General features: G+C 38.7%; 1 protein-coding gene across 3 annotated transcripts; it reads right to left on the reverse strand.

Moving 5' to 3' along the window:
* Positions 1–17: 17 nt before the first annotated feature.
* Positions 18–11670, reverse strand: syt19 (synaptotagmin XIX). 3 transcript variants are annotated; one of them, XM_077595644.1, is made up of 10 exons: positions 11480–11670; positions 9680–9873; positions 9325–9557; positions 9178–9251; positions 8501–8551; positions 6685–6864; positions 3592–3741; positions 1919–1963; positions 1261–1372; positions 18–1178 (listed from the first exon to the last, which is right to left on the reverse strand). In XM_077595644.1, exons 3-10 carry the CDS (start codon positions 9527–9529, stop codon positions 865–867), a joined length of 1131 nt encoding a protein of 376 aa, XP_077451770.1. In that variant the 5' UTR covers positions 9530–9557; positions 9680–9873; positions 11480–11670; the 3' UTR covers positions 18–864. The 3 variants fall into 3 exon arrangements, with proteins under 3 accessions (XP_077451770.1, XP_077451768.1, XP_077451769.1); XM_077595642.1 differs by having other exon boundaries at positions 1844–1963; XM_077595643.1 differs by having other exon boundaries at positions 1844–1963; positions 9680–9898.
* Between the last annotated feature and the right edge of the window lie 2223 nt (positions 11671–13893).

Here is a 13893-nt window from a genome sequence, read left to right on the forward strand (position 1 = left end):
AAGCACAACATCATCAGTTAAAGAACTTTGTCATCCATTTTAATTTTTCCACTAACAAACTTAGTTTTGTCCAGCACAATTCACTCAACTAAAATGTTAACAGGTGAAGAGATGACAAATGGATCAAGGAAATCTAGCAAATCAGTAATGCATTTTAATGCTGCTTTTATATGTGGCACATAAATTACAAATCCATAATTACACTATTGCACGTAAAATTGATAATCGAACTGGCTACTTTAAAATTGATTTGGATAAAAGTAATTTTTCGACTGTCCATATTAGAACATTTGGAGAAACCAGTTGTACTCGACACTTTGGTGAATATCAGCTTCACATAGAAAGTACTGAGATATTAAATGGACAAGCTACAATATTGTCTTTTAATGCGGCACACCACCTGCAACATGCCTACCATGAAGCAGGCATACAGAAATGCTAAACGAAGTGCTTGTTGTTCGCTTATATGCTCATTTTCTTTGGTCGGTTGACAGGTATAACTCAAGTCAATATAGCTAGCCAGAAATAGCCGACAATCCTTAAAACCTTTGCCGGAAGTCCCGCTTTCTTCTGTGCATAGAGTCCATGTTTTTTTTCTTCTTAACTTGCACTTGCGGTTTATTGTGACTACCTGCACCTCACCATCATAATGGAAAGTATTTCTTTTCTCCCTTTGTAGGGATAGCATAGGTACAGTGGCAATATAAACAAATATCAAGCCACATTTGTGTCATTAATACCTGGCACTGCAATAGAATGGGATGCATGTGCTATGTGTCTCATAGTGTGGATATTATTCGACCTACTTAGTTTAAAAACAAATAAGGCATGCAAATAGTGTATAAAAAGTTGCTGAAACATAGCTCAGATAAGCAGAGCATGCCACCTTGCAATTGGTTGACGGATCGAGCGGAGCATAAGACTCCAGTGTTCGTTTTCTGAAGTCTTGTCCTTCTTCAACATTACTTGTCCAATGAGTTGCTTTGATGATTTTTTGCTTAAGTGAGTCTCATAAACAGATCCTAAAATTTTACACTGCTCAAGAGGAAATTCTGGCAAGGAGAAAACAAGAACTTCATTGAAGACCGTCACTGGGCCACGCGTCACTGTCGCTGTTTTCTGGTACTTTAACTTGCATCGGTTGCACTGCAAACTGATCCTGACATAGAGGGCTGAATCTGAAAAGCAACACAAAGAATGCCGATGGATTACTGTGTATTTTGTTTGATTATATATTGCATGAGCATATTTGTCCATTACCTGGATCCAAGTGCTGCTCCATAAGGACTGTTCGAACTTTTAACACTCCAACCTCAATCCTCTGAGAAGTAGGAAGAAACCTCAGGGACAGAAGCACTTCCCCGACAAGATCCTGCCAAATGAAACATGAAGTTTTAGTACGTATGAATGTATCCCATGAACAAAATATTAAGGCAACAGTTTTGTTTGTGCTCCAATTTTAAACGAGATAACCTCACAGATCTAAAACATTTGTCACATACACAAAATAACAATTTCTCTTAAAGATTGTTCACAAATCTGTCTAAATCGATAATTCATCCAACCTCAGATGTAAGCTATATCAAGATGATAGTATGACCGTAATGAATATTGCACAGATTTGCCTAAATCTGGCCACAATAAAAGTTCCCCTCTTAAATATTGAATGTGTATTACATAATGCAATGCTAGATATCTGACGAGTATAAGTACGAATCTCCACAAGAGCTGTTGACAGTGTATCCAATATTCGTTAAGCAAAAGGCAAAACCTTTGAGATCTTTCAGGTAATTTCATTGAAAAAATAGTAGCAAAAACAAAATTGTAATTTGTGTATTTTCACCTTTCTAGGAGTGAGGAGTTTTCCTTTAAGCTCAAGAGGGTAGGAAATGTTGAGTTGTCTGAGAGGGGTCCTCACCTCTCCTAATGCTGTGTGTCTGGAGTATTTGTCAAAGTTTTTCACCTGAAAAATAAAGGCAAATGGAGGTCATATTCAATTTGTTGGGCTTGTCAGTCAGAGGAATGAAGGTGAGCAGGAGTAACAGAATACATGTGTGTCAAGGAGCACTTCCCTAGAGAGGATTTGGGGGGGATTTTAAGATTTTTTTATTTAATAAGGGACAGCACATATTAATAAACATTCATATTCATGTTAATGAACATATCTATGTAAACATGTAAGATTGTAGCCGAGGGCTAATTTCCATTATTAGTCCCTTGTGTAGGTGAAGATAAACAATGAAACACACACACACACACACACACACACACACACACACACAAGTAGCACACTTTTAGACAACGTTATGATCGCAATTTTGTCCGTCTAACAGCCAGAATATTCATGTTTGATTTACTCAATCAGCTAATGTACTCATTCACTTCTACTCTATCATTTGAACACACTACTGCATTTTTGTAGTAAATTCAAGATTGGATTGGATAACTTTATTCATCCTAATCACTTCCTATCACCATAAACTTCAATAAAATTCAATTCAATAAAATTGTAAAAAATTGTAAAAATGGAGGAAGAATTTGAGTTGTTCATGCGTTGAGAAGATCGGGGCCTTTTTCAAGTTGGGGCAAAAATTAATTAAGAGAATTAAACAACAACTTGACACCCACCAATAAGAGTGTCGCGTTGGCACATCACTGTGTTTGTGACACTACTTTGAGCGCTGCTACATCGACTAATAGGAGCCTCGCTTAAGCACATCAGTGGCGCCGACACTAACTCCAGCGACGCTATATTGAGCAATGGGAGCTTCACGTTGGCACATCACTCACACCGAAACTAACTCTTGAACCAATATATTTACCATTGGGACTTCACTGTTTGCGACACTACCTCGAGTGCCGCTACATATACCAATGGGAGGCTCTATTTGGCACAACACAGTGGCACCTAACGTAACTCTAGCGCTCCTTTTGTTAGAATTTTCTTTTCATTAGAGTCCCTTGCCCGTGCATATACTCTTTGATTAGCAACAACATATCAATGTTATTAAAAGAATTTAGATATTTATTGTACTTTAAAATTGTTGAAATGACAAAAAATGAACACATGAGTAGGGCTCTCAAAGAATTACATTTAAAAATATGAATAGTGTATGGCTCTCTTGGTCAAAATGTTCCCGACCCCTGATGTATGGCTTTTATAGAGTAGGACTAAGGAAAAGACAGGAGGTGGAGCTAAAAGTAACAATTATGAAGATGCTGAGGTCCTTCTCAGGATTGACCAGGTGAGATAGGATTAGAAATGAAACAAGAAGCGGGAGAGTGAAGATTAAATGTTTATCGGTAGAAGGATGTTGAGGGAGGAACTGCCAGTAAATGGAGCTAAAGGTCGACCAAGAAGAAGATACATGAGGAAGGACAAGAAAGTGATGGCTGTAGGGGAGGATCATACAAATGACAGATTGAAGTGAAAAAAGTTGATTTGCTGTGGCAACCTCTCACGAGACAAGCAGAAAGTGTAGTAGTAGCTGGACTTGTTACAAATTTCACTTATTTACATAATAAACAGTAAAATGACAGTTTATTGTCTAAACTTTGCTAAGATTTCATTCACATTCTTTTCATACCAACCTCCATCCTGAGATCGATATGATCCAGGTCTTGTTCGTCACCCAGAATATGGCTGAACTGGTCCCCAAACAATGGGTTACATGTGCCTTTTACAATGCGAGTCCGCCAGTCCTGGAGCACTGTGCGCAGAGCAAGTGATGGCCCGTCACTCTAATTGGATTAGAGCATTGAAATGAAAAATATACAGTAGTACACAGGTGCAGCAGTATATATATTTATGTAATAAAAAGAAACAGGATTGTTGATAAGTAACTCTCTATTCTTGCAATTTATTCACATGTTCAAATATTTAACCAACCAGATTTCGAGTTGGCAACACCACAATGCATTGTCATAGGCATAGGGATACGTCATTGCCTTGTCGCAGGCGTAGGGATACGTCATCGCTTTCACCAACTATGATTGGCTAGTGATTAGCCATAGCTACCAAACTGTATTTGGAGCGAACTGCACACGCAAATATCTTGTTGTGTTGATTTAAAGCCATTTTCAAGACGGACTATGCCAGAAATACGACAGGACAGGCTCGACTTTCAGCATTAGCTTCGATGGCGATATAAAAGAAGGAAGAAAGAAAGGAGGATGGATATTGTGTACAGTTAAAAAAGATTTTTGGTGAGTAAAATACGTCTATATTCCTAAATAATATTTCAATTGTGGGCTAAGTTCTGATATCTGAAAAGTTCCAGTGTTTGTATTTAAGCTCCAGTGTTTGTATTTAAGCTCCAGTGTTTGTATTTAATCACTAAATGCTGCTAGGAAGTGGATTTTACCCCATTTTAGTGCAATTTTTGCCGTTTCGCCATTGACGTCCATCATTGTCTTTTCCCGGGGAAATCACCCCCTGGCCCGGTTGTAATGTCTGAAAAGCTCCAGTATCTGTATTTAATCAATAAATAGTGGTAGCAAGTGGATTTTACCCCATTTTAGTGCGTATGTACCTATATGGACGTATCGACGTTCATCGCTGTCTTTTTCCCAGGGAAATGATACTCCGGGCCCGGTTCTGATGTCTAAAAAGCTCCAGTATTTGTATTTAATCAATAAATACTGTTTTCGGCTGGATTCTACCCCATTTTCGGGCAATGTTTGCCAGTATGCCATTGACGTTCATCGCTGTCTTTTCCCAGGAAAATCACCCCCCGGCCCGGTTGTAATGTCTGAAAAGCTCCAGTATTTGTTGTTTTTAATCATTAAATGCTGCTAGGAGGTGGATTTTACCCGTTGAAGGCGCTACGAGGAAATGCACAGACCGCCACTGATATATATATATATATATATATATATATATATATATATATATATATATATATATATATATATATATATATATATATATATATATATATATATATATATATATATATATGTGGCGGGCGGTGCATTTTCTGGTAGCGCCTTCAACGTAACAATACAACCCTCAAAAACTATTTTATGGCTATAAAACCTCTACTGCAGCTACAGCTGCAACACATAAAAAATAATCAATAAATTAATGCACAAAAATGGGGTAAAATCCACTTCCTAGCAGCATTTCATGATTAAATACAAATACTGGAGCTTTTCACCCATTAAAACCAGGCCAGGGGGTGATTTTCCCGGGAAAAGACAGCGATGAACGTCAATGGCGTACGGGCAAACATTGCCCGAAAATGGGGTAAAATCCAGCCGAAAACAGCATTTATTGATTAAATACAAATACTGGAGCTTTTTAGACATCAGAACCGGGCCCGGAGTATCATTTCCCCGGTAAAAAGACAGCGATGGACGTCGATACGTCCATACGTGAAATGACAAAAAATGCACTAAAATTAGGTGAAATCCACTTCCTAGCAGCATTTATTGACTGAATACAAATACTGGAGCGTTTGAGACATTACAACCAGGCCAGGGGGGTGATTTCCTCGGGAAAAGACAGCGATGGACGTCAATGGCGAAACGGCAAAAATTAAACTGGGGTAAAATCCACATCCTAGCAGCATTTAGTGATTAAATACAAACACTGGAGCTTAAATATAAACACTGGAGCTTTTCAGATATCAGAACCGGGCCCACAATTGAAATATTATTTAGGAATATAGCCATATTATACTCACCAAAAATTCTTTTTAACTGTACACAACATCCATCCTCCTTTCTTTCTTCCTTCTTTCCTATCGCCATCGAAGCTAATGATGAAAGTCGAGTCCTGTCATATTTACGGCATAGTCCGTTTTGAAAATGGCTTTAAATCAACACAACAATATACTATTTGCTTGTGCAGCTAAGTTAGCGCACTGAAAGTGCCGAACACACCATTTTCCCGGCTGTAACAGGCTTGCTAGCTTTGGAGTTGACCGCCCTTTCTTAATGATGTCATTTTTTTTCTGGAAAAGTCCGTCTGGAAAATAGCTTTGTGAGCAAACAGAATCCATTTGTTTTTGCTTCTGTTGGCCATTGTGGGTGGAGTTTGCGAGCTATGGCTTTGGCCCGCCTACTAGCCAATCATAGTTGGTGAAAGCAATGACATATCCCAGCCAGCAAAATGCTAATGCGTATGAAAAAGCATTGTGGGGTTGCCAACTGGAAATCTGATTGGTTAAAAGCAACAGTCTAGTTTAATGCAGCAGAGCCTGCAGAACTGATTGTGAAGGCTTTGAGGCAGATCTGATCTGGCAACAAATAATGGCTGAAATGTGATTAGTGCAACCAGGGGGAAAAGCAATGAAAGGAAGCTAACAGACCCTTTGGAATAATAAGTATTGATGGACAAAATATAATATGATTCAGATATTTCTTAGGCCAGCAGAGAAGGCCTTGAAGGCCCTGACGGCCCGCCTCTGATATATATATATATATATATATATATATATATATATATATATATATATATATATATATATGAAAGGTGGCCCGGCGGCTCAGTGGTTCTCACGTCGGCCTCAAAGTTCGTGGGTCGTGTTTGAATCTAGGTCGGTCCACTTGTGTGGAGTTTGCATGTTCTCCCCAGGCCTGCGTGAGTTTCCCCCGGGTACAACACCCCCCGCCATCCTTGTGAGGATAAAGCGGTTCAGAAAATGAATGAATATATAGTATATAAATTGTGTAAATTACCCTTTCAACAAGTTGAGCCGCATCCTTCTCGCATCCAGCCCATAAGAGCTTACTTTGGACAAACAGTTGGTGGCTGCTTGCTCTTTGCTCTTGTAGCCCTTCCACCTCCAAAATAGTAACTACAAGATGACGCTCCTGCTCATCATAGTATAATGAATAATGGAGCCATCCGTCAAACTCCTAAGGCAATGGAAAGTGAGGCAGTGTTTAGCAAATTATACATCAGTTCTTTTTTTCCACCATGATAAATGATTTCCAAACCAGATTTCAATTTCCTTATCATTCTGCCATTTTTGTGCTGTCGAATAAGATATAGGACCAATGTTCCCTCTAAGCTGCGCAGGTGCGCAATTGCGCACTACTCTCGTCTTCTCTGCGCAGCAGCAATCATATAGCGCGCAGTAAAAAAAATAAAATATATATATATATATATATATATATATATATATATATATATATATATATATATATATATATATATATATATATATATATTACCCCTTTCCCCATGATGGCGCCGTTTAAGCGGCAGCCAGTGGCAGTAGCTCTGTCCACTCTTATGTTTTTCGTGTTTTACAGCATGTTTCACATGAAAAATTAGAGGGAAAATTGACATACACCTGCTTGTGGCAGGTGTGATACTGGTGTGCCCATAGCGACCAATGATGATGTCGTGACCGGATGATTCGCCTAAAGACGTTTTGCCGACGGACATTTGACAGACGGACAGGTCGCCGAATGAACGTTCGTTCAAACAGCGTTTAATGATTAAATACAAATACTAGTATTTGTTAGTTTAATGATTAAATACAAATACTAGCATTTGTATTTAATCATTAAACGCTGTTTTCAGCTGGATTTGACCGAATTTGAGAGCATTTTGAGCCGTTTGGCGAATGGACGTGTATGGACGTTTTTTTGCGTCCATCGCGACATCATCGCGACATTTTACCAAGGAATTCACTTCCCTGAGTTCGGTTCTAATGTCCAAAGAGCTCCAGTATTTGTATTTAATCATTAAACGCTGTTTTCGGCTGGATTTGACCGAATTTGAGAGAATTTTGAGCCGTTTGGCGAATGGACATTTATAGACGTTTTTTGCCTCCATCGCGACATCATCGCGACATTTTACCAAGGAATTCACTTCCCTGGGCTCGGTTCTAATGTCCAAAGAGCTCCAGTATTTGTATTTAATCATTAAATGCTGTTTTAGGATGGATTTGACCCGATTGCTGTCATTTTACGGCTCGGTTCTGCTACATCTGCCCGCCCAAGAGTGCTTATTCCAGGGCTGCCATGCCCGCCCAAGAGTGCTTATTCCCGGGCTGCCATTGATGGTAGACTAACATTTATTTTTACTATAATTTGGACAACGCCGGCGGCGGGCTGGATTAAAAATCCTAACGGGCCGTATATGGCCCGCAGGCCAAGGTTGAAAAACTTGTACACACATGATCCGGGGGCGGGGCAAGCGCGCGAATCCCATTTCGGCGAAACCTCCGTTCGGCCGAACGTTTATTCGGCCGAATGAACGTTCGGCGGAACGTCCATTCGGCGACCTGCCCGTCTGTCAAACGTCCGTCGGCGAAACGTCTTTAGGCGAATCATCCGAGTACCGATGATGTCGCTCACACTGGTACTCAGTGCGCTCAGGGAGGTTGTCTTTCTGCCCAGACCAACGAAAAATTAGAGGGAACGTTGTATAGGACTGCCATTTAAAAGTATACAAAAAATATACCTTTATAATCTTAGTGAGTACAAAGTGTTCTAATGAAATGAAATGATAAATGTATAAAAAGATGATCAAGATACAGACTTTGTCTCCTTTGTTTGTCGTTCCCAAGATGTCCGCATCAAAATCTTCGATCTACAAAGTTTGCACAGCATTTGAGTTATAAATTGTATTTGACTTAAGCATGTACTACTCCTTTACGTTGAAATCATTGGCTTCAATCTGTAACACATCTGAAATTACCAGTTGTTTACTGGTTTTGCACACACTACATAAATGTGCGGTATGGTAAGAGTTAACCATGGTGTACTCTACCACATAACAGTTCCTTTGTTAAAAATAATCAAACCAAACTGGCACCACTACTAACAATAAGGTACCATACATATTTATTCATGTTTAACTATTCCTTCATTTTAGGCTCCAGTGTGAATTAGCGGTTCGGAAGAATTTGATGATGATATTCCTTCTTTTCTTGTTTCGCCTTATTTTTCTTCTAATTCCTTTCATTTTTCTAAGCCCTCCTCTACATTTTCTAAATAAACACAAACATATAAACGACAACAAGGGAAGCGCACAAAACTGTTGTACTTTAAACTGTTCTTTAAAACACTTGGATTTACCATTCTCCATGTCTAACAAGCTAACAAAAACAATCAATTTGGTAACTTAAGAAAATCATACCATGCCTTCTCTAGTGCAAAATATAAATATTTAATGCGGTTTTCCATGAAAAATGACAATTTGCAGTTGTTTCTCACCTTGATTGTTGGAATGCCTTTGTACTGTTGTCTTATTCCACACACATCAGCCCCGTAAAGCAAATGACCATTCACTGCAACAAAGATTTTTTTTTGAAATTCTCTTAGTCAAACGTTTTTGCTTTCCAAGATCTTATCCTTGCTCACCTGCTTGAGACTGTGGGTGTGTGGTGGATGGGCGTTTAAAGCATCTGAAGGCCTGCCAGGCCAAGATGCCCAGGGCCACCAGAAGAAGAGTAATAGACAATCCAAGGATGCTGTACTTAATGGCATTTGAGAATGGAAACCTCAATACAGAAGCAGCTGACATAAAACTTCCAGAGGTAAAATAGCCGGATGGAAGAACTATCATTTTTTTCCACGTCACTGTAGGCTATGAACTAGGAACACAGAAATTCATGACAAGAACACATTCAGAACAAACCACTCTTACATTATTTTAACAATTCACAGACAAATAATGTTAACTTTATGTGACAGCAGTATACAGTTTTTTTTTTACCTCTAATGCAAATGGTGAAGATGACAGATTCTTCTCCGTTGGGAACACTTTTTGAAGGATTCACCTGGAGCCGGAACACTGCAACAAGTTCATCAGAGGCTGCAAATTGCTTGGTGAGGTGTGTTTTGAGGAGCTCCGACAGATGTGTGGCGTAAAACGTCTTTAGAACCGACCACCCGAGTGTGGCACAACATCTGCATGTCAGCAGAAAGGAAAGCACTTCAAGGGATGGAATAAGATGATTAGAAGATCACAGTCAATAGCTTTCCCACCATCGCCAACATCGGCACCAGTAGAAGGAGAAAGGGGACCCTCACCATCAAGAACCCAAACCACGGCCCACCGTCTCTTTCATTCACTCTCTACTCAGGCAGAGGGGGATCAAGAGTATTGTGTCATTCCAAAACTACATCAACAAAGTCTAATCTGGCCATCTCCATTTTATCAATAAATGGCCGTCCTGGTTAACACACTGATTACGTTTCGTTTGAACTGCTGCAATTCACTGCCCCTTTGGCCTTTAAATTTAACCCTCTAAAGACCAAACCACTAAAAATTTACAGCAAATTAAAATTATTTAAACACTGATGCTTTAATAGTTCATCAATTTGCAATATATTTAAATGATGCATCAGTTTTTTTTTTATCAAGGAAATAAAGTCACGCTCAAAATTAATGTATCAAATATTGGGTTTTTGGCCATTTACATTTATCCCACAAACTGATCTCTCATCTCATCTCATTTTCTGAACCGCTTTATCCTCATTAGGAAAGCAGGGGGTGCTGGAGCCTATCCCAGCTGATTCCAGGCCAGAGGCAGGTGACAGACACCCTTGATTGGTGGCCAGCCAATCGCAAGGCACAAGGACAGCCATGCACACTCACACTCATACCTAAGGACAATTTAGAGTGTCCAAGCCTACCAGCCTACCATGCATGTTTTTGGAATGTGGGAGGTGGGAGTACCCGGAGGAAACCCATGCAGGCCCAGGCAGAACATGATAATAATCATAATCCCTGCACCAGAAATTTTATGCAAACATGACAAGAACATACAAATGCAATATAGGAAGAGCAAAGCAGAGGGTCTACTCCTTGCTACATACTTTCCACATATTGTCACTACATGTGCTGTGGTAATGGTGCATATATCGAATATTTTAAATTGCTCAGTTAAAATTAATGTACCATGGTCTGTATTACATTGGTTATTTTTGTCATTGTTACCTTTGCTGATTGGCCTGGAGAAATAATTGATATATTTAATATAAATTCTGATTTAAAAATGAAACAGGATTCATTTTAAGGCGTTATGGATTGTTCTGATTTGAGAGCGACAGATTTTTTTGGTTTACGAGCCCCCCCCCCCCCCCCCCCCCCCCCACACACACACACACACACATTCACGCAGAAACGTACGCACTCATGACAACTCATGTTTTATGATTGACAAATTCTTACTTTATAACACCATAAACACAGATAATGATATGTCAATAAAGCAAAGTACCATACAGTCCAAAATATTTTAGGCTGCAAGTCAACAGAAAATGTAGAATTTAAAGTTGTTAATATTCATTATACACTCAAGCATTAGAATCTAAAAATACCAACATAAAATAATAATAATAATAATAAATATTATTATTATTATTATTACTACAATACAGTAGTGTGTATTGACATTGTATAAAGAGATTTAAAAACAGCTTCCAAGCAAATAGCAAGTTCATATCATTTATGCATATACAACAAAATAGTTAAGGGTAAAATAGCTGAATCTGAAAAATAAACACTTACTTTAGTTGCGAAAACCATGCTGACTTGAGGGATATAGCGCTCTATCTTTCTGGTTGGCTCTCAAAGCTTTGGTAATCTAAGAAAAAATTCTATATATATTATGTATATTTAAGAAAAAAGTTATGAAGTTATTGACACTTCTTCCTCATTCTTTGAAACATTAGGGACACTCCCTTGCTCGAAGCTCTTCAAAAGCATACTGACACAAACAAATGAGAGGGTGACTTCCTGCACGCACTTCTCGACAAACTAGTTAGTTTAGATAATGATGATAATTTTGCAAGCTATAAATTACCTGATTTCAAGACCTTTTTCTCATCTAAACAGTACTTTACCATTAGATCCGTGTTTAGAGCATGAGTACACACAGAAAAAATATGTTGAGGTTTACAACCTTTGTAAACTCCCCGGGCCTGCGTGGGTTTTCTCCGGGCACTCCGTTTTCCTACCACATCCCATTAAGATGCATGGTAGGCCGGTTGGACACTCTAAATTGCTCCTGGGTATGAGTGTGAGCGTGAATGGTTGTTTGTCTCCTTGTGCCCTGCAATTGGCTGGCCACCAATTCAGGGTGTCCCCCGCCTCTGGCCCAAAGTCAGCTGGATAGGCTCCAGCACCCCCCGCGAACCTAGTCAGGATAAAGTGGCACAGAAAATGAGAGATGAGATTAGATTTGTTGGAGTGGTACGCTTAATATACCTGAAAAAAACCTTTTTGATAAATGTTCTTTTTTTTCCTTTCAATTTCCCTATGTAAATATGTATTATGTTCGAGAAGCTTGATAGTTTTTAAACTCAGAATAGAAAAGATAAGGTGATGGAAGCAATACTTAATCTCACCACAAGATGTAGTCCAAACCTTTTTTGTTTTTGATGGTATATTTTTTGTATTTTATTTTGACTATTTTGCACTGTTGGTCTACTGTATTGAACCTACTATGTAGACCAAAAGCGCCATATCTATTTTTTGTTGACATAAATAAGTTCAAATAAGAAATTGTTTTATTCATTCTAATTTCTTTCTCTTTTATGTTTATTTTTACAAGTTGAAAATGTTATCAGGCTTCAAAACAGATTGTTTAGTATGTTTGATTGGTTATAGGACAGAGAAAACAAACAACAGTTTGGACATGAAGTTAACACCCTCATATAAATAGGACCAAATCAGGCTGTTCTGTCTTTTTTTCTGCTTAGGTTAAACCTTCACTTTAAAAATGATTAGTTATTTATCATCTTAATGCTGAAAGCATTATTTTATTTTATTCTTTAGATATGAAAGACAGACAAATTTGTATCCTAGTGGATATTAGTAAGCATATGTTGTATTTATTTATTTTTGGCTGAAGTAAATAGAGGGATTTACCTTTAAAATGGGTTGTCACTGAGAAATAACTTAGTTTATCCCATCTGCTAAATTCTCAAGGCATTAAAAGTGATGGATTTTTCTTGTGCATATGTAAGTAACAAAGTTTTCAATATTTGTGATTAAATAATGTGAGTTTGCCTCAGCTCCACTGCAATACAGGAGCTCGCATGTGTATGCCTGCTGTATAATTTAGGCTTTAGAAGCACGTCAACTCAATTACAAAGGCTGGACTAGAATTTATTTGTGCAACATCCGCCTGGGTCAGGGTGACATCTCATTTAAGGACCTTTTTCCAGTGTCTACTAATGGTTAACCTTGCTTTCACTTTTATAAAGATTAGCCAAAAAATAGCCTACTATTTGACTTAGTGGACCTTGTCATGTAATGACATGTATTATATAAATTGCATCGCTTTTTTATGGGAATCAGCTATGAGTTAGGAATTGATACTTAACAGACTAATTTGGGCAATTTTGGGGCAAAGTTGCTCAACTCTTGTCAGAAAGATGAGCCAAAGTTTTTTTTCTACTAATATGCAAATGCAATGTAAAACTATAGGAATTCACTTGCATTACATAAATTTGGGCCCGATGGAAAGAGTGGTTAGTACATCAGCCTCACAGTTCTGGGGTCGAGGGTTCGATCCCAGATCGAGGATAGGAGTTTGTATGTTCTCCCCAGGTTTTTTCCGGGTAGTCCGCTTTCCCCCCACATCCCAACAATATGGAGAGTAGGCTGGTTGGACTCTAAAATTGGCCCTAGGTATGAGTGTGAGTGTGATGGTTCGTTCAATCTCCTTGTGCCCTGCAATTGGCTGGCCACTGATTCAGGGTGTCCCCGCCTGGTGGTTAGCCTGGGATAGGCTCCAGTACCTCCCACGGCTCCTTGTGAGGATAAGCGGTTCAGAAAATAAATGAATGAATTTTGTACGATATCATTTTTGTCAAACAAGTTTCAATCTCCTAAAGTAAAAGTGAAATGAAATGGGACAAATAAAAGAGGGTGTGGACAACTGTTCATAAACTCTGCAGTCATTTGCATTGAAACGA

Source organism: Stigmatopora argus, chromosome 3, assembly GCF_051989625.1.
Source record: "Stigmatopora argus isolate UIUO_Sarg chromosome 3, RoL_Sarg_1.0, whole genome shotgun sequence".
In the NCBI taxonomy this organism is placed as follows: Eukaryota; Metazoa; Chordata; class Actinopteri; order Syngnathiformes; family Syngnathidae; genus Stigmatopora; species Stigmatopora argus.

Coding starts and splice junctions, on each gene's coding strand:
- syt19 (XM_077595642.1), bottom strand. CDS start 9,529: ATGATAGTTCTTCCATCCGGCTATTTTACCTCTGGAAGTTTTATGTCA. Junction 3,742..6,684: donor CGGCTCAACTTGTTGAAAGG/GTAATTTACACA, acceptor TAATCCAATTAG/AGTGACGGGCCATCACTTGC. Junction 1,373..1,843: donor AACTCCTCACTCCTAGAAAG/GTGAAAATACAC, acceptor TTCATTTGGCAG/GATCTTGTCGGGGAAGTGCT.